Below are 20,903 nucleotides of genomic sequence, written 5' to 3' on the forward strand. Positions count from 1 at the left end.
TTCCATTGAATGAATTCTGCATAAGGGAGAGGAGTATAAAAACCAATAATAAAGGAAACAAACCATGCAGAGACAGGGCATTCATCCCTGGGCAAGCAGCAGCAGAGAGCTCCTGGGGCTTTGCTAATTCCTGTCTCAGAGTCAAGATTTCCTGGTACTTGACTTCTCAGGGCTCCTGCTCAGGCTGTGCAACACTGACCTGCCTGGCCTTGAGCTCACCTCAGGAGGTTGGCTTGAGAAAAAACTCACAAGTTCAGCATCCTCAGGAGTTCAGCATCCTCAGGAGTTCAGCACCCTCACTAACTCAGCACCCTCACTAGTTCAGCATCCTCCCTAGTTCAGCATCCTCACTAGTTCAGCACCCTCCCTAGTTCAGCATCCTCACTAGTTCAGCACCCTCACTCATTCAGCATCCTCACTCATTCAGCACCCTCACTCATTCAGCACCCTCACTCATTCAGCATCCTCACTCATTCAGCACCCTCACTAGTTCAGCACCCTCCCTAGTTCAGCATCCTCACTAGTTCAGCACCCTCACTCATTCAGCATCCTCACTCATTCAGCATCCTCACTAGTTCAGCATCCTCACTAGTTCAGCACCCTCACTAGGTTCAGCACCCTCATTAATTCAGCATCCTCACTCATTCAGCATCCTCACTAGTTCAGCATCCTCACTCATTCAGCATCCTCACTAGTTCAGCATCCTCACTCATTCAGCATCCTCATTAGTTCAGCATCCTCACTCATTCAGCACCCTCACTAGGTTCAGCACCCTCATTAGTTCAGCACCCTCACTCATTCAGCACCCTCACTAGGTTCAGCACCCTCATTAGTTCAGCACCCTCACTAGGTTCAGCACCCTCACTAACTCAGCACCCTCACTCATTCAGCACCCTCACTAGGTTCAGCACCCTCATTAGTTCAGCACCCTCACTAGGTTCAGCACCCTCACTAACTCAGCACCCTCACTCATTCAGCACCCTCACTAGTTCAGCATCCTCACTAGTTCAGCACCCTCACTAGTTCAGCATCCTCACTAGTTCAGCACCCTCACTCATTCAGCACCCTCACTAGTTCAGCATCCTCACTCATTCAGCATCCTCACTAGTTCAGCATCCTCACTAGTTCAGCACCCTCACTAGTTCAGCATCCTCCCTCCCCAGTGAGAGCTCAGGGAAATCTCCCAACCCCTCCCAACTTCTCCTTCTCGCCTTTGTTTTTCCAACAGCCTCTAAAGCCCTGCTGTCCTGCTCCCCCTCCTGCTGTTTTCCCACCTCGACAAGGCAGAGCAGAGAGCAGCCACTGACCTTTTTGGAGAGGGGCAGGACGGCGCCGGGCCGGACGAGGCGCCGCTTCTTGCAGCCCAGGACGGGGCGGGTGCGCGCGGCCACGCAGGAGCTGTCGGCGGCCGCCAGGCGCTGCCTCTTGTGCAGCAGCTCCTCGGCCTCCTGGCCTTCTCCCTGAGCGTGCTCTGCCAGGCCAGGCTGCAGCCTGCACAGAACCACACAACTGTTACTCACACAGCACCTGCAGCACTGCCTGCCCCACACCTGAGCAGTCGCTCCCAGCTGAGCCTGGAGCTCTGCAGTTCGTGGTGTTATTAAACCAACCCCAGTTTCTGCAGCCACCTTCCACCCTCCTGTGACCCAACCCTTGACAAAAGACCTCTGGAAGCTCTGAATAAAAAACCAGCACTGAAAGGCACAGAGCAAGAGCCACTCTAGGCCTGAACAGCTCTAACCCTAGAATTCAGCTTCCTCCAGAATGAGAGTTTGGGGAACCTTAAGACAAGAGGTTTTCTTGAGTCTAAATGCCAGAAAACATTTAATTTGATAGAAAAGTATTTAACCCTGATGTAAACCTGGTTCTGATGAGCACCTGAGCTCTCTGCCCGTGCCAGCTCTCAGCAGTGACCCCAGAAGGTGCAGAGTTAACATCAACCTCTGAGGCACAAAGGATGCAGAGCCCTGGCAGCAATGCCCCGTGCCCTGAGCAGGTCCCAGCACAGCAGTGCCTCATCTGTGGAACCTTTTCATGTCTGTTCTGCAAGTGTTTCATTTCTAAAAATGCAAAACATTAAAGCCCTGTGGTCTCAGCTGTGCAGTTCAAAGGCTGCAGGGACACAAAGGGCTCTGCTCCAGCCTGCAGTGCTCCAGCTGCAGCCACGGATCCTTGATCTGCTCACACTACACCGGGGCAGGATCCATCCCTCCCTCCTCCCTCCTCCCCTTTCCCTGCCTCCTCAGGGCACTGAGCAAGTGCAATGTTTTTCAAGGGTTTTCAAGTGGTTCAACCCTGCAGCATTGGGGAATGTCTTTCACTTGTTTTCATTTACCCACTTCAAGACTTTCTCAACAAAAGCAGCCTGGAGAAATAAAGAATTCAGGAAGTTCTACTCCCCAGATCAGTGTGATTCCTCCATAACTCCAATAAAGTGGGTCAGTGGTTACAGATAATTCTGTGAGCAGGGCATTAGTACCTTTGAATCACACAATTTGCAGATGTATTAAAACTACTCATAAAGAAACAAGTTTTGCCCATGCTTAGTGCACAGCTGCCTGCAGGGCTTGTTCATGTAAACACAGCTCAGTTTAATTCCATTTTCAGCAAAACAATGCAGCAGAAAACCTCAAGCAAGCAATCTCCTCCAAAATGTTTCCAGGCATGTTCTACTACTGCACTTTTGGAAAAAAGACACCACCTATACCATTACCAACCCAGTTACAACCCAGCTACAGCCTGGTTTCCAATGGGAAACTGCCAAGGTCATAACAAATCCAAGAGCTCACGTGTTAATAACTCCATTGACAGGTCTTGGTGCTCCACAGGGCTTGGTGGGGTGGGATTCTGGAGTATTTGCAGCAGAAACACCCAAGTTTTCTAGGGGCTGGGATCCAGACACACTCTAAGGAAAGGTGAGAAAAACATAAATTAATAAAAGCTTTTTAAATAGCCACAATGTTTATTCTTGGGCTCTGGTGGAGGATTCTGCACTGTAGCTGTGGATTTCCACACAAGACTTCAAACCAGGGCTCAGAAGTCACTGCATGAACAGGAGAGCAGGGACTTCAGGGGATCTCAGAGGATGGATACATGGCAGCTCTTTCATTCCAACATCCAAAGGACTTTAATTCCCCTCAGGCAACCAGGAGCATGAAAGACTGTGGGCTTTCAGGAGATTTTAGCATTTTGTCTCCATGGTGCAAACAAGTTCATCAGCACCTGTAAAGCTCTGCAGCCTCTCCTGCAGCTTGGTTCCTGCTCTGAGCCTGTGGTTGAAAGCTCCTGCCTAAGCACTCTGGGGGAAAACAGGGAGGGAGGGAGAGGGGAACTGACTTGCAAAACTGAATTTGCATTTTAACTCACTACCTGTGCAAACACAGTCCAAACAGCAATTCAGGGAGTGTTTTAAATGAGTGAGAGCCCAGGCTGGGGGCTTTGGATGGGAGCTGAAAGTGCTGGATAAATACAAAGCTGGAAACTCCTTTTTGGCAAAGTGAGTAAAAATTGAGTTAAAAGCACAGAGCTCCCCAGCCCCTTCTGTCTGAGGTCTGAAGCACAAAGCCCTGACTGTGCAGGGAGCAGCAGCACTGTCACCAATAAAGGACACACTGGCTTTGTACCTCCCAGCAGAGCCACTCCTGCTCCCCACCTGGGCAGCCCAACATGCCTCTGGCACTCAGCCCTTCAGCCCTGGTTCTGTGTCAGACAAGCTCCTCCCTGGGGTTAAACCTCATTTCCTTCCTCAGGCAGCACCTCCTGCACCCCCTGCCCTGATGTGGCTCAAGCACCAAGAAAGTGGCAAAGGCAGAGCTCTGACACCACACAGATGGTCAGCCAAGCCCATGCCAAACCCATCTGCATTGTGGTGATTAAATCTTCCCTGCAACACCCCCCAACTCAATAAACAACAAAACCAGACCATGGCAGTGCTGGATTAAGTTTCCAGAAGAGCAGAGACCTGAGTCACCAGGGAAGGGCAATTTCTAACAATTCAGACAACTTCTGCCTGGGCCTGTTTGAGGAACTCTGCAGGGATTTTTAACTTCTGCTACAAGACATTTCTCCTGTGGGGGAGCAGAGAGGAGCAGACCAAGTGTGGCACCCAGAGGCAGAGCTGAGATCACACCTGGGCAGCAGGTGAAGCCAGCAGCCCAGCCAGGTGAGGTCATGCAGCAGCTGAACACTTTCCCTCTGCTTTCCAGAGCTTGGCCAGGCTGAGCTCCACGTGAGCCCTGCCAGAGGCAGCCCTGCTGCAGCAGGGTGGTGCTCATGACTCATGAGCTCTTTTGAAATCGTTTATTTTCTTCTCCAGAAAGGGTCTGGAAGGAGGAACTTCTCCAGGAGCTGTGTCTTGCTGGTTCCAGATAGGAAGAGAGGGGCTTGTGCTCCCTGTGGAGGAGCTGGAATTTCAATGCACTGTGAGTTTATCAGGAGCAGCCCAGGCTCCCTTTATCACCCTGAGCTGGGTGTACCCAGCACAGAGCAGAGCCAACACCTCCTGCACTCTCCCTCTCACTCCTCCCAGGCCCTGCTGCCCTCCAGGGCTGTCCCAGCCAGGCTGGGATCCAGAGCAGCACCCAGAGCACAGGATCTCACCCTGCTCCTCACTGAGCTCTTTGGGGTCTCAGCTCCTCAGGATCCCTGGGATTCAGCTGCAGCACATCTGCTGCTGGCAGCAGAGCTGTGTGCACACAGGTGGGCTTGAGCCAACTCCAGCAATGTCCCCAAAAACCCTAACATCAGGCAGGTCCAGACCTTCACCTACTGCCAGCTACAGCCCCTAATTAAATATTCCAAGTGCAGCCCCTCACTAGACAAGCAATCCAAGGAACCAAAATCAACAGGCCAAGTCTTCAGGGCTTCACATTATTTCCATCTTCAGGCAAAAATATTTATTGGCCTACTGAGCTTCCACTTCCCAGAAGACATTCCCAGGCCCTGTTTGCAAAGCCCTTCCCTGCACTGGTGATAGGATTAGCTGCTCCTGGGGATTACCAGCCCATCCCACGTGGGGATGATGCCCAAGGACACGGAGCCACGGCAGCAGGAGACCCCAGGGATGGGGATGAGGCAGGCTGGATTCCCCCCTCTGCCCCACTGCAGATGTGTCTCTCACTCTGCCAGTCTGGGGAAAGGCCTGCAGGTGCCAGTGAGCAGCAGCTCTCCAGGAAAGGCCAAGAGATCCCTCTGCAGAAGGAGCCCTGACCACAGAACCTCTCTGGGTAACCTCTGGCTCGGAGCAGATCAAGGCTGGCTCCACCCTGCCCTGATGAGCAGCCCTAAGCACAAACCCAGGGGCTGGGTGCCAGAGGCAGTGGTTCCAGGAGTGACACTCCCAGCACTGCCCCAGAGAAGATGGAGTGTGCAGTGATGTGAGAGTCCTGTGGAAGGGCAATAAACAGCCAGGAAGGCACACAGGGCCACAAGGCAGTGCCAAGCAGAACCTGCAGAAGTTCCAGGGACCACCCTTCTCCTCCTACTCCACCACAGCTTCCAAATCTCCATTTTCAAACATCCATGCATGCCCAGGATCCAGAGCAATCACAGGCAGTATGATCAAGCCTTTAGTCTGTGCCCTACATTTCTGCATTAAATAATAAATACCTGGCACTCTGCATAGTTTCCAGTGCATCTCACTGCAATCATTAGTGCCCTTTCCAAGGGGGAATGCTCAGGCAGATATTAAATAGCCACATCTTTAGCAGCCTTTGCTAATCATGCTGCTCTCAGTTTGAGATAGCTTTTTGCTGGAGGGAAAGGATTAGTTAGGATTTTAAAGCTTCACAAAATGCTAATGCACATCACAAAGGTGCCCCAGGATCTCTGTTCTAGAAGGTGTTTAAATCCTATTGTTTATTAACCTCAAAATGGGAGGGGGTGAGCTGCAGACCAGGATCAGTGACTCCCACCTGGAGTCCCAGGGAGGAGCTGGGCCATGGTCTGAGCATCCCCTGCCCCAGAGCTTCAGGGACAACCCTTCCCTGCCCAAAGTGTGCAGGTGAGGCAGGTGAGGCAGGTGGGGCAGGGGAGCCCAGGCACTCACCAGGCGCTCGGCCCCAGGCTCCAGCTTCACCTCAGCTCCAGCAGGATGGGAATCCTCCACTGCAGCCTCAGGGGGAGAAGCTTCTCCCAGAACTATCAGCCCCTGGAAGAGAGGGAACAGCAATTAACTGCAGATCCTTTGGTCCCCCCACAGCCCCCAGTGCACAGCAGGATTCCAGATGTGCTGCCCAGCCCCTGCCCTGCTGCTGCTCCTGAGAGCTCAGCCCAAGCCAGAGAGGAAGGAGAGTGGCTGAGGAGCTGCCAGGGCTGTGACACCCTGCCCTCCTCCCAGGGACACAGAGCAGGGAGCCCTGCTCTCCTCACACACCATGAACCTGCCACCACTGCCAAGCACACAAAGCTGACAAAGATCTGCAAACCTGGTACTCTGAGCTGACCTCCCCCCCAATATTTACAAAAATTCAGTAAGGAAAGAAAGATACTGCTATAAACTTAGTGGGACATGCCTGAGCACTGTTTTATCAGGTTTAACACATGCTGTCCTGTTCCTGTTTAACTGTAAAGGCAGGACTGCTTTGCCCTCAGAACAACACCAAGTGAAATAAAATCAGTGTAATTATGCATATTCTGAGCTGTATTAGAACAAGGCAGGGCAAAATGTGCAAGGGATTAGGGAGCTGGTGGAACCTGCAGGCCATGAACACAGCCCAGGACAAAGACAAGCCCAGTGAGCTGCACTTGGTCAAACAAGAGCAGTGCAGGAGCTGTTTTCAGTCAGCTGGAAACAATTCTGGAGGCTGCCCCGTGTGCCAGAGCACAGGGAGCCTGGAGGAGAGCCTGGGCAGGTTCTCTGGGAGAGGACACAGCTGCAGGGCTGCAAACTGGGCATTCCACAGCAGCTCTCAGTGCCTGTTTGGTGCTTTCCTCCACATCCCACCAGGCTCCCACTGAGCCCATCCAAGCCTGCCCAGAGCACAATTCCTGCTGAGACACCCAGGCAGAGCTTACCCCAAACACGGGGTTATTTCTGATTGCTTTGATCTGACACAGCAATGTGTCTTTCTTGAAGGGTACACTGGGATGTAAACTCTAACAGAGAAAGGTAATTAACCTAAAAAAGAATGAAATCAAATTTCTTTGAACTTTAGAACTTGTAGAACTGTGAATTCCTGAAGCAGCTACATTTTAACCTCCTTATGGCCAAGCAAGCTGGAGTTAGGTTATATTGATACAAAAAACAAGGTGTTTCCAAATTCTTTAACTGTTTTCCTTGTACAATTTGAAGCCAAATCCATTCCAACAACGTGTGTTACTGAAACACGGGGTTGCTTCTCCTATTCTTGTTCCAAGCCTTTTTGAGACACTCTGGTTTTTCCCTGGTGCAAACAGAATCTGTTTTAAACCACCCCAGAGCTCAATGACACCAAGGTTACAACAGCTGGGTGCAGAATCACCTCCAGGCAGCCCTGTCAGAGACGGGGAATGTGGCACTCGTGGCTCTGTCTCTTCCTTCTTCAGGCAGAGCAGCCACCACCCAAAACAGCCAAGCTCTGAATGCCCTGCACCTTAATCATGCACTGGGTTATCACAGCTGAACAAATCAGAGGATGGTCCAGAGGCCAGAACCTCCTTTCAGACCTTGAGGCTGCAGCCTTAGATAAAGCACAGGGGATGCCTGTAACCATTGCCATCACCTGTGAAACCCCTGAACTTTCCACATCATGCCATGAGTTTTCTCCTTTCTTCCATTACTTGACTTTTAGCATATAGATGTTCAGCTGGTTTGTATTCTGTACTAAAACCCAAGCCCTGCCAGCTTTCAGAAGGTGATTCTTTCTTGGAGAGTCTCTCATTTGCCCACATCCCAGAAGCCTTCTGCCCTCTCTCAGTAATGGATGCTGCTCACCACCCACTCCTTCAGAGCCCTCACTCACTCACTCACTCACTCACTCACTCACTCACTCACTCACTCACTCACTCACTCACTCCAGGCTGTTTTCCTACACAGCTGCATCCAGCCCATCTCCCTCCCCTGCTTTCTACCCCTGCAAGCCTCTCCCCACCAGCCCAGAGCAGCACACATCCTGGGAAAGGCGCTTGCCAGGCTGAATTCCTGACATCTCTCAGTTGATGCAATACCAGGAGCCTTCTTGCACAAACTCCAGACATTCCTTCCTCCAAGGCCTGACATTTAGATGTGCATGCCTGAACAAGCCTCCACAACAATCCCTTCCTCATCCCTTCTCTGCTCTCCCCCATTCTACCGCCATGTGAGAGCAATGCTAAAAAAAGTCCTTCCACAGAGAAAGGTCAGCACCAAAAAATGATCTTTTTTAAACAGAACAGACTCAATTTTAAGCCTGTTCAGATAGCATCTGAACTAACTTCCTCCACAGGCCACTCCCTTTTCCACTAAGTCTCAGTTTTTCTTATCCCCATCTTCAGCTACTCCCAAAAAGAAAGAATGGGAAGGTCTTTAAAAAATATCAGAGAAAAAGAGAAAGGCTTGAGTGATGGGGAAGAGCATCACATGTGGAAGAGCAGCAGCTGTGCTGAGCAGCACAGACTGACTCTAAAGCCAGGTACTGCTCCCTTCAGTTATTACACTGAGCAGGACAGGAATTCACTCAGCCCATGGCAAACTGCATCCCCAGCAGTCAGAGCTCTGCAATCTGCTCTGGGAGAGAGGCAGGGCAGAGGCAGCAGAGCTCACAGCCCTGTGGTGTCAGGGGGAGGCAAAGCAGTGCCCAGGGCAGAGCTCACAGCCCTGTGGTGTCAGGGGGAGCAGCAGTGCCCAGGCAGCCCCCAGGGGCAGGGCAGGGGCAGCCCCAGGGCAGGAGCAGCCCCAGGGCAGGAGCAGGAGCAGCCCCAGGGCAGCCCCAGGGCAGGGCAGGGGCAGCCCCAGGGCAGGAGCAGCCCCAGGGCAGGAGCAGCCCCAGCCCCAGGGCAGGAGCAGGGGCAGCCCCAGGGCAGCCACAGCAGGAGCAGCTCCAGGGCAGGAGCAGGAGCAGCCCCAGGGCAGGAGCAGCTCCAGGGCAGGAGCAGGAGCAGCCCCAGGGCAGGAGCAGCTCCAGGGCAGGAGCAGGAGCAGCCCCAGGGCAGCCCCAGGGCAGGAGCAGGAGCAGCCCCAGGGCAGGGCAGGGGCAGCCCAGGGCAGGAGCAGCCCCAGCCCCAGGGCAGGGCAGAGCAGCCCCAGGGCAGGGCAGAGCAGCCCCAGGGCAGGAGCAGGAGCAGCCCCAGGGCAGGGCAGGGGCAGCCCAGGGCAGGAGCAGCCCCAGCCCCAGGGCAGGGCAGGGCAGCCCCAGGGCAGGGCAGCCCCAGCCCCAGGGCACAGCCCTGCCTGTCTCACCTTGCTGGCGCGGATCTGGCGGTAGATGTCCGTCTGCTGCCGGATCCGATACTCCAGGTCCGACACGTGCGCCTGCAGCCAGTTCCAGCGGCTGACGATGGCAGCGCGGTCTGCAGCCCAGCGCCACTCCGCCCTGCGCCTCCTGCAGCGACAGAGAGGGTGTGTCAGTGCATGGGGTGCTCAGCACACTGCACAGAGTAACAGGGTAACTACAGACCAGCACACACAAACCCAGGGTAACTGACAGACCAGCACACACAAACCCAGGGAAACCCTGCACTCCGCCCTGCGCCTCCTGCAGCGACAGAGAGGGGGTGTCAGTGCATGGGGTGCTCAGCACAGCACAGAGCACACACAAACCCAGGGAAACCCTGCACTCCGCCCTGCGCCTTCTGCAACAGCAGAGAGTGTTATTGGTATGGGGTGCTCAGCACAGAGCACACACAAACCCAGGGTAACTGACAGACCAGCACACACAAACCCAGGGAAACCCTGCACTCTGCCCTGCACCTTCTGCAACAGCAGAGAGTGTTATTGGTATGGGGTGCTCAGCACAGAGCACACACAAACCCAGGATAACTGAGACACACCAGCACACAGAAACCCAGGATAACTGACAGACACACCAGCACACAGAAACCCCAGGATAACTGACAGACACACCAGCAGCTCCATCCTGGAGCAAGGACTGACACCATCACACCATTGCTGATCATTATAAAGGAATTCCAGCCGTGCTGCAGGCAATATTCCAACAGAGCAGAGCAATATTCCAACTCTGCAGAGAGTCTCTGCAGAGCAATATTCCAACATCTTCTGGTACCCAGGGACTCAGTACCAAAACACCTCCAGGAGTTCAAGTCCTTCCCTATGCAATACCTCCCATGTAAAGCCAGATTTCAGCATTTTGCTCTTGGGGGATCCACAGTGAATTGTTTATGGAATCAAATGCTGAGAGCACATCCAAAGTGCCAGTTCCCTACTTTGCCTCCTCCAACATTAACAAGCACCTCTGCCTGCTGGAGCACTGGCCTGTGCTGTTAAATTCAGGCCAAAAAGTCTCTGGCATCAGTCCCCAGATCCACCTGAACAGCAGCTCATACCATGTGGCCACAGTTAAACCCCAGTGAGAAGTTTCACAACCACCACTGCTGGGGTTTAGAGGTTGGAGAGGAGCACCAGGGCCAACCCTGCAGCAGCTGCTCCCCTGCAGTGACTGCAAAGGATAGAGCAGGCAACAGCAGAGCAAACCTGATTTCTGCATCTGATGCATGGACCAAGCAAATAAAGAAGCCAGGAAATAACATCAACTGTCTTCAAAACACCCTCAATCCCCACTGCTGCACTCCAGGGCAGAAAGGAACACAAAGATGGTGAGGAATGGAGAAATCCACAGCTCCTCTCTCCATGTTAAAAGCCACAATATCAGGAAAATACACCCCAAGTACCCTGATTCCCATGGATAAATATTAGGGCTGCCCAGAAAGGAAGAAAACCCTGACATGGTGTGGAAACAAAGCACCAGCAGAAAGTGCTGACAAATCCAGTGTTGCTGCACAAAGCCTTTGTCACATCTGGGTGCTCAGCAATTAAGAAATTAATCACAAAATAATTCCCTTTGCCCATCTCCCCCCTCCTTCTGTGCAGCAATTTTGAAGCAGCCAGAGCACGTGGGGCAGGGCAGCCACAGCAATGTCCAGATGTTTCCTCCAAAATCAAACCAGAAAGTGTTCTGCTGAGATTAACCCATTTCAGAGCTGAAACCAGCCACGGCAGCAGAAGCAGCACGTGGTCAGTGGGGTTTTGTACTGAGGCAGCTCCAGCTGCAGAGATGGGAAGGAGCAGAAATCATCAAGTTCTTCAAAGAATCTGCACCTCCTGGGCCTCTGCCCTGATTTAGGCAGAACTGCTACCAAATGCACTGAAAAAATGAAATGAATACAAAAAATCCCCAGGGTTATTACAAGTTTCAAATTAACTAACAGAAACACCCTGAAAAGGAGGAGCTGGCTGGTTCAAACTGCAGTGAAAGCCATGCACAGAACAAGAGACCTTATCCTCATTCCTGCTGCACCCCGGCTGCCAGGGACATCCCTGCAGAGCCAGGGAGATGAGGCCACGCTCCCACAACACAGCAATGGCATCTGCTGCCTTCTGCCCTCCCAGCTGCCCCAAAACACCTCCAGGAGTTCAAATCCTTCCCTCTGGAATGTCTCCCATGAAAACCAGATTTCAGCACTTTGCTCTTTGGAATTGTTTTTAGAATCAAATGCTGCTGAGAGCACATCCGAAGTGCCAGTTCCCTACTTTGCCTCTCCCAGCATTACAAAGCCCCTCTGCCTGCTGGAGCTCTGGCCTGTGCTGCTCAATACAGCCCATTCTTTCACTCAGATTACACAGAAATTGAGATTAAGTACGAAAAAAATAGTTTAGTTTCTTTAGTGACATGGCAGCACAAGCAGCAGCAGACCTGCTCCTCACCTTAAAATCAGGACACCTCCTACCCCAGAAAAGCCCACTGGATTTGAACCAAAAATAACCCAAGAAAGCGAAAGCCAGCAATGCACAGTTCATCCTGTGACACCCTGAGGCAGCAGGGGAGGAGGGGAGGAGCAGAATGATGCCTCAGCCACACTTCCCAAAGCAGCACCCAGCCTAGCTGGCTCTAAATATAGAGCTGAGCCTTTCCCAGCTGGGTCCCACCCTCCCCTGCTCAGGGCAGGGATGTTCCCCACGGGAGGACCTGCACACACTCCTCAGCTTTAATGCCTCCCCAAGCATTCTGTGAAAATGATTCTGCTCTCATCCTGCATTAGAAGGAACAACCATGCACAACACAGAGTGTGATGTCCTGCAGGGACCTGAAACCCCCACCTGCCCCAGGGGAGAGGAAAACCCTCTCCTCTCTTTAAACCTGAAAAAAGCCTCCAAAGAAGATGGAGAAGGACTTTCCACAAGGGCATGGAGGGACAGGACAAAGGGGAATGGCTTCAAAGTGAGAGATGGAAGGGTCAGCTTGGATGGGGAAGAAATTCCTCCCTGTGAGGGTGCTCAGGTCCCATGGCAGGGACACCTCCCACTGCCCCAGGCTGCCCCAAGCCCCGTGTCCAGCCTGGCCTTGGGCACTGCCAGGGACCTCTCTGGAAGGATTCCTTCCCAAAATCCAATCTCAGCCTCAGCTTCAAGTTTCTCAGTCAGCCCCTGCTGCTTTCTGTTGAGTCCATGCAGCTGAACTCCAACCAGGCACACAGACAGCCCCAACAAACGGAGGAATTAAGAGATTAGCAGACTTTATTTTTCACCAGGAGACTGCCCTGCTAAGGGCCCAGCTGCAAAGTGAGCAGAGCAGATCCACCAGCTGCTGCTAAACCATCCTGGTAATGACAACATGGAGCAAAATGGAGCCAGAACTGATTTCAGACTGGGAAGTTCCAGCTGAAGGGGATCTGCATTACCAGAAGCACTTCTAGGAATCAGCAGAATGAATGAGAAACAGCCACAGGGTCTGCAGGGAGATTGTTTCTGCCACTCCAAGCACTTGAGCAAACCCAAACCATCTTGATGTTAAATGAGGAATAGCAGGTCAGGCTGCAAGAAACAGTGGATGCCAGGAGAGAGGGAAACACAGCAGAGAGCGCTGGGGATCCCTGCAGGCAGGCAGGGGCTGAGCAGGGATTCACTGAGCACAGGGATGGCAGCAGCAGGCACAGCAGGGCAGCTCTGCAGCCTGGGACACTCACACTGCAGCTCTGAGCTCCAGCTCTCCAGCACTGCCCATCTGGCCCCTCTGCCCTGGCACACTCCTGCTCTGCTGTCCCCTGGAATGCAGTCACGTTTCCTCTCCTCTTCCCTGCTTTGGGCAGAGGAACCCCGTGGTTCAAAGCTCTGCAGTTTGAGGCTTCCCCCAGGGACAGAGCTCAGCCCCTTCCACAGAGGGCAAAAGGAGAGAGCCCAGCAGGTACAGGAGGGACCTTCCTTCAAAAACACAACCAATTCAGCTGTTTTCCACTTTGCTCCTGCCCCCATACATTCTTCCCATTCATTCTTCAGCTCACCAAGCTTTTATCCTTTCCTTATTATTCTAGATCAATGCAAAAACAGATCAGTGTGTGGAGCAAGAGTTAAAGCTCTGCCAAATCCACTCTCAGGATGACTCTGAGGGAGGAAGAGAAAACCCCACCAGGCTGGAGAACAATCTCATTAGCTGATGGTAACATTTGTGCCTGCAAAGGAGCCAAAGTGAACGATTTGTTCAGCTGAGCACCTGCCCCCACCCCTGGACAGAAGCATCAGCTCTGAAGGCTCTGCTGTTCCCAGCATGGGCTCGGGGCTGCTCCATCTCCTTCCAGGCTCCCTCGGCTCACTCACTCCCAGATTCACAAACCCCACGGGCTGGAAGGAAGGACTCATTCCCACTGAAAAGCTCCCCCTGCTCTGGGAAAACTCAGGAGCACAAATCCTAAAGCATGACAGGGCTAAGCCAAGAATCATTACCTTTCTTAGACTCAGATTTTTCACTAGGAGTTAAAACTCTTCTACACGAAAGCACGAATGGCAGAAGCACAAAGCCAATGGAAATTGTGCTCTTCATTTTTTTCTCTTCACATTAAAGGTGAGATTTATAACTTTGTTGTGGCAAACTCAAGAGCTGAGGGTCAGTGACTCCTGCTCACTGACAGTGATGGGAGAGGTTTGACACCCTCACTAACACACATGAGCACGACCAGCAACAACCACAAGCCATTATCCTGAATATTGCAAAGTCCACCCTAAAGCACTGCTTGCTGCCAGAGCAAAGCACCAGAAGAGCAAACCAGCACTGCCAGCTCCTCCAGCACCACGAGATCCCCTCTCACTTGGCAGCACGGCACAGCAGGACCTCTGGCCTGCTGGAAAACAGTCCCTGAAAATGATGCAGTTACAGCATCAAAGAGAAGGGGGTGCTCAGTGTTCTCAAGTTCTTCAAACAGAACTGAAAGCACAACAGAGAGGAGACAATCAGGGCCCAGAGTACACTGTTTGAGAAGCTCTGACACTGGTTCCACGGCAAAGCCTTTGTGTGAGCCTGGTGTCCAAGTGGGGGAGCTCCTGCAGCCCATTAGTGCCACCGTCCCTGGGGAACAGAACAGACACTATGCAAATCAGGACCCATTGTTAAAAGGGAAAATTTATTTCACATTCCTGAGCAGCAGTGCTCCTGGAGCATAACAATTGGAGAGGCCCTTCTGCTGAGCACGGCACATTTTTATGCTCCACAGTAAATCAATATTCCATAATACAGAAACTACATGAAATTATTGCCAGGGTAAGGATGCAGCCCCCAGCTCTGGTAAGCAGCTCTAACACAGCACTGTGACAGAAGGGTGTACCTGGGACAAGCTTGCACTGCTCAGGAGTTACTGAAGGCAGAATCTATGGAATGGTTCTCCAGGATGTTAAAACCTTCCAGCTCATTCCTTACTGCACCAGCAAAGGCATTTCCTGGCTGTGCTGCTCAGTACAGCCACTACAGCTCTGTGACCCACTTGGGCAGCACCAGCAAAACCTCAAGTGAGACACCCAAGAAAAAAGGGGAGTTACTCTCAAAGCAAAGAGGGGACCTGACTATTCCTTCAGTATCTACTGAACTTCCCAACAAGAGCTCACCACACACTGACACGGACACAGAAACTTTGTTTTTAGCTCATGATCGCTGTCAGTCCAGGATGGAAGTGAGCAGGGCAACAAATAAAAGCTGCTTTCATTCTCCTCTCGGTTTATCTCACAGGAGATAGAGCCTTCCTCTCGTCCCCACCCAGTAAACTCCAACAGGAGTGAGCAGCCCTGGACACTCCCACCTTTCCAGGGATGAAAAAGCAGCTTCAGTCCCTTCACTTCTCATTATGCAGCCATTAAGAGCTGAGGTCAGAGGGTGCTTTGTCATGGCTCATGGGGACCAGGGGGGCTTTTGTTTAACTCCACAGGTTCTGCAGCCCAAGATCAAAATGAAACTTCAGGATAAGTGATTACACTGAAACAGGCTCAGCTCCAGGCCTGGGAAATTTCTGCACTGCTGAGATGACCTCACCCTCCTTATCTGCTCTTTCATGTCCTGGGAGGAAGAGGAGAGAGCTCTGCAAACACGTCTCCAAATGCAGAATTCTGACTCTGTGCTCCTGGACACAGCTCTGAGATCACAAAATTACACTCTGCTCTGCCCCTGAACACAAAACTCTAAACCCTCCTCACAAAAGTCTCCTAAGAAGTTGTGGTTTTTTCAATTTTCCTCACAGTTCTTTAGAACAAGGAGGATTTTATGCTCACACAAAGGCATCAGTCGAGAAATCCAGAGAGTTTTTGCCTCCCCATCCCTGGAAATGCTCAAGGCCCAGGGTTTGGAGCAGCCTGGTGCAGTGGAGGGGTCCCTGCCCATGGCAGGGGGTGAGACTGGATAAGCTTTGAAGTTCCTTTCAACCCACACCATTCTATAATTCTAAAAATTACATTTGTTTGAACCATGTAGTGACATCAGCACAGATCAGGGAGAAGCCAGGGAAGATTCTCAGAAGGAGCAGAAGTTCTGAGCAGTGCCAAACGTGGCTGTAACAGGCTGGGCTTGGGGTAAGGGAGAATTAATGCTGGACTTTGGGGGACAATGGGGCAGCAGACTGCAGAAGTGCAGAAGTGCAGCAGGTATGAATTCAGCAAGCAGGGGTAGTCCCAAGGCTCCTGCCTGCCAGGGGAGCAGCAATCCTCTCCTTCTACCAGTGAACCCAGCTCAGGACCACACTCAGGGGCTTGCCCTGATTGCCAAGCCTTCAATCCAGCAGCTTCAGAGTTGTAGGAAAACTGAAATTTCCTTTTCTTCTTTGTCTTGAAGCACAGGGAGGCCGTCCCTGTTCAAAGCAACAGGAACACCATGTCTTTCAGGGAGGAGAACACCCATGGGTGCAGATATTCCCTGTGGTGCTGAGCTCCCCTGCAGCCCCTCAGCCAAGTCCCAGCCCCTGCCCTCCCAACACAGCTCCCAGCAAACATCTCCTCAGTCTAAATCAGAGTGAGGATAAAGCTGCACATCAATATTAGATCTGAAGGTCACTTACTCAAGGGAAGGGACAGCCCTGCTATTTCTGGCATCAATCCAAGCAAAGTTTCCTCTCTCAACCCAAAGAGCTCTTCCAGTTAACACAGAAATAACACATTTCTGGCCTCCAAGCCCTTTATCTAAGAAATGGGATAAAATACTCCTGGCTGCAGGACTGCTGTATGGTAGAGGAGCATGGAAAAAGTCCAGAGAGCAATGGGAAGGGAGAGGGAGAGCAGCAGACTGAGAGCAGCATGAGCTGTGCTGGGTTCTGCCTGGAGCCAGAGGAGGAAAGGGCCAGGGAGGAAGATGGGGATGAAGGGCAGCTGCTGCCAGCACTCACCTGTGGGCAGGCAGCACATCAGAAAGTGTGAATTATCATAAATGATGGACTGAGCAACTGTGCTCCACTGCAAAGCTGCAGGAAGGTTCCCTGGCACTGGATCCAGTCTGAGACTGACACCCCTGGGGTGCAGGGGAGCTGCTGGTTTGGGGGTGAACTGGGGAACAGGGGAAGGAGCTTTGGGCAGAGCCCTGGAGATGGCCAGAACAAGGCTGTGAAAACCCAGCTGTATTTCCATCAGAAGAAAGGCACAATCTGCACTGCTGGGCCACGTGAAACCCCTTTTATCAGCGACCTCTGGCACACAAAGGACTGAAGAAACACTGGATTCAAACATCAAATGGGAGACACAAAAGAGCAGCTCTGCTTTCCAAGAAAGGGCTGAGCTCTTTCTCAGGTCGGAGAATCTTCCAGAAGAGCAACTCTGGCCACTAATGAGGGGTTTTCAGGGAGCTTCCCATCTCATCTGCATTCAGCCACCAACACTCGGTGTCACTTCCCCCCACTCCTCATCACAGCTTTGGCACCAATGGATTCTGTCAACACCCGAGAATTTCTCAGGCATTCCTGGCTCCTTTATCAAGGTTTCCATCATTTAATGAATCTCATTTAATCAATCTGCAAATCCCTCTGCATGGTCCCACACAGCACAGTTTAAGAGCCACTATTTCAGCCCATGCTATCTTCTGAAGGTGTTTGCCAGGAACAGTTTCAGACCCCAGCAATTCCTGGGCAGGACAGGGGAGGAGGATTCCACCCAAAACACGGAGAGGAGGCACAGCTGGAGTGAACAAGGCTGGGTGATGCAGGGGAAGTGATGGAGACAAGAAGGGGCCAGGGCTCTGAGCCCTGTGCTACAGCCTCCTGCCCACCCTGCAGGGACCCTGCCCTGCCCTCCGGCACAAGCACCAAAGCCTGGGGAGGACGCAGAGCACAGACACGGCTCCTGCCAGCCCCACCTGTGCCCTGCTCTGGTCCCAGGCTGCCAGACCATCCCTCAGCACTCCCCAGTGGGAAACAAGGGCCCCAAACACAGCTCCAGGCTCAGGAGGCCTCTGCTGCTCTCTGACAGGGGCACTAATGTTCCAGCTTACAGACTGAACATTTACTGTGCTGACAGGAGCAGGGAGCAACCCCAACCTGAGTGTGGGAGGGGAGGCAGCAGGGCTGGGTCAGCCTGCAGGGGGGTGGCCAATGCTCACACACCCAGGGCTGGGATTCTGCATGTGAACCCCCCAAATCAGACTGGGACTGACCCCCAGGGAGCCTGACCACCCAAATCACAGACTGGGACTGACCCTCAGGGAGCCTGACCACCCAAATCACAGACTGGGACTGACCCTGATGGAGCCTGACCACTCAAATCACAGATTGGGACTGACCCCCAGGGAGCCTGACCAGGACAGCCCAGCCAGCCCTCAAGGACTCCTTGCAGGAAAAGTTTACACAACCACTGTGCATGATGAGCTAAAAAAAGTCACTTGTGTGCAGATGCATTTCTCCTACAGAGCCAAAAGCCCACAAGAGAGAACACAGAAACTACCACTGAGAGCAGAGTTCAGGGATTTAGTCCAGGTAGGCTCCAAGGAGGAAATCCACATCTGACCAGGCAGAAAAGTGAAGAACAAACAAAAAGCAAGATGCACAAGAAGCTGATAGCAGTCCATGTCTGTACACCCGTGGTGGGAATCTAGGACTTATTTACTACATGACAGAGGAAGACTTGTCCTCAGGGAACAGGACACTGCCACCGACTAAGGGCTCTCATCCACCTTCTGCAGCGTGGCAGAGCACTGGGGGGGAAGGATAAAGTCTTCTGCACTGAAAGGCTCCAAGCTGGGCCCCAGTCCCAATCTGCTGATTCCCTGCTCCATCACAGATCTGCTGTTTGATCCTGGCCCTGGCACTTGACATCTTTTTCTCATCTATTCAAAGGCAAGAGGAGTTCTGGCTCACGGTCAAGAGGCTCTGTTATCTCTGGGGTATTTATTGTCCCAGGCACAAGATCACTTTAGAGTGGAATGGTTTTAGATGCTAAGACAGAAGACATTGCACTGTAACCATCAATTTACTACCTCCTCTCTTTTAATTAATTAAACACTTGCCAAAAAGGCTCCCTCTGATCAGGCCCACACTCCCTCCCAAGCACAGGGGAGGTGGGTGAAGAAAAGCAGAACAAAGGGAGGGTTTTCACCTTGTGGCATCTCTGCTCCCACAGCTGCCCTCTCCCCCCTGCCAGGCTCTTCTGGAGCAGAATACGTGTCACAGACACACACAAACTTAGGAGTGATTACATGGGCTCCGTTTCATTTACTGGGATTAAAAGCAAGGGGTCAGCTGCAGGTTAACAATCCACTCATGTGGTAACTCTGCTGTTTGGGGTTTTTATTAGCTCAGCTACATGAGGCATCTTCAACGTGAATTTGGGGAGCAGGACTGAGCAGCTGTTCCCACGTTACAACTGCTGCAGCCTCCCAAGTGCCTCCTCCTCCTCTCCCTGCAGCTCAGGCTCTTCCCAGAGACTCTCTGGCTCTTCCCTGAAGCTGGGGAAAGGACACACTGTGTTCAGCAAGTCCTTTTGTCCCCTCGTGCTCCATTTTCCTTCTTCAGTGTCTCAAAATAAGAAAGAAAAAACAAACCACAAACAAAACTCAAAAAGCTATTTCTCCCCTTTAGTAACCCTGAATATATTTATTTTCACGTCTGACCTACAGAAGAAAACATGACCTGATCATGAGCCTGCATCAAGCATTATTTTGCCTTTTTGTTGTTCTGTTTTTAAAATCCACCTTCCCCCAAAGCTGTGATTTTGCAGCAGTCGAGACTGGACAAACACTTCTGAAGGAAGTGGCAAAGTTTCCTCGATGTATCTGCTGAGGAAGCTGCTACCAGGGAAGTTGAGGAGGGTTTCAAAATCCTGCCATCCCTCCCCAGCCACCTCTGCCTATGAACATTCAATTCTGGCCAAAATAACTGAGGCTGGGCAGAGACTGGTCTGGTGGACAGTCCCTGCCACGGCAGGGGATCCTCTCTAAGGTCCCCTTCAGCCCAAAGCATCCTGTGATTTTGTGATTATTTGGAACTGGATGCAGGTAAATGTGTGAACAGAGATCCCCAGACCCACTCCCACTGTGCAGGGACACCAAAGGGAGCTGCCTTATCCCCACTGACCCTCCTCCTCCCTCTCCATGTGTGTGTGGCACTGTCCAGCCCAGATCATATTAAGATCCTCTCAAGCATTTTTAAAAAGCACAGAAATATCTCCAGCCCAGAGCACTCCCTCCCTGCCAGGTGGGACACGAGGTCCTGGACTGGAACAGGTCAAGTTCTCCAGTTCTACTTTACCAGAAAAGGCACTACATGGAGGTCTGGGGATTGCAGGCAATTTACCTTGTTTTTCTGGAATGCCTAAGGAAGAGGAAGAAACAGCCTTAAGCTGGAGGAGAGGAGTTTAGATGGGATCCCAGGAAGAAATTCCCTACTCTGGGGTGGGCAGGGCTGGCACAGAGCCCAGAGCAGCTGTGGCTGTGCCCAGGGCCAGGCTGGGCACTGGGCTGGGACAATGGGACAGGGAGGGGTCCCTGCCCTGGCACGGGTGGGATGGGGGCTCTGAGGTCCCTCCAACCCAAACCATCCCAGGACCCCACAGAAGGAGGTTCCCTGTGCTGGCAGCTCCCACAGAGTCCCATGCCCTGCTCCAGAGCCTGCTCCTGGGTTTGAGAGCAGCTGCAGCCAAGCCAAGCCTTAATCCTGGCACAGGGAAAGGACAGAAGCACAAGGCAGAGCCCAGAGGCTGCTGCTGCCCTGACAGGTGTGGGCTGAGAACCTGGCCTGGTGACAGGCCCTCAATGTGCCCCTTCATGCCCTCCCTCCTGGGACAATGAACCACTGTCCAGAGCCTTGCAAATAAAGTTCCTCTTTGTGAGAGCTCAACCCTGACAAGCAGGAGCTGCAACCCAAACCCAGCACTCACATCATCCCAGCCTCTGAGGCTGCTGCCCTGCCCTGCCCTCCACCCCAGGAAATTCTCTCACAGCCCCAGTCTGAAACTGGGTGTCATCTCAGGTGTCACCTGCACAGGACCAGAGACACCCACTGAACCCAAGGGCTGCAGCTGACAAACCCAGCCAGGGGGAACAGGA

The 20,903-nt window shown here is 52.4% G+C and overlaps 1 protein-coding gene across 7 annotated transcripts in view; it reads right to left on the reverse strand.

Moving 5' to 3' along the window:
* KANSL1 (KAT8 regulatory NSL complex subunit 1) overlaps positions 1-20,903 on the reverse strand; it is a 79,051-nt gene that overhangs the window by 14,659 nt on the left and 43,489 nt on the right. For all 7 annotated transcript variants that reach the window (XM_056511919.1, XM_056511920.1, XM_056511914.1 and 4 more), the window contains 4 exons: positions 9,356-9,497; positions 6,047-6,148; positions 2,790-2,905; positions 1,308-1,491 (listed from right to left, as the gene is read on the reverse strand). In XM_056511919.1, coding sequence (XP_056367894.1) covers positions 1,308-1,491; positions 2,790-2,905; positions 6,047-6,148; positions 9,356-9,497 — 544 coding nt within the window. The remainder of the gene's footprint in view (positions 1-1,307; positions 1,492-2,789; positions 2,906-6,046; positions 6,149-9,355; positions 9,498-20,903) is intronic.

The sequence above is a fragment of the Oenanthe melanoleuca genome, chromosome 27 (assembly GCF_029582105.1).
Source record: "Oenanthe melanoleuca isolate GR-GAL-2019-014 chromosome 27, OMel1.0, whole genome shotgun sequence".
NCBI classification, from domain to species: domain Eukaryota; kingdom Metazoa; phylum Chordata; class Aves; order Passeriformes; family Muscicapidae; genus Oenanthe; species Oenanthe melanoleuca.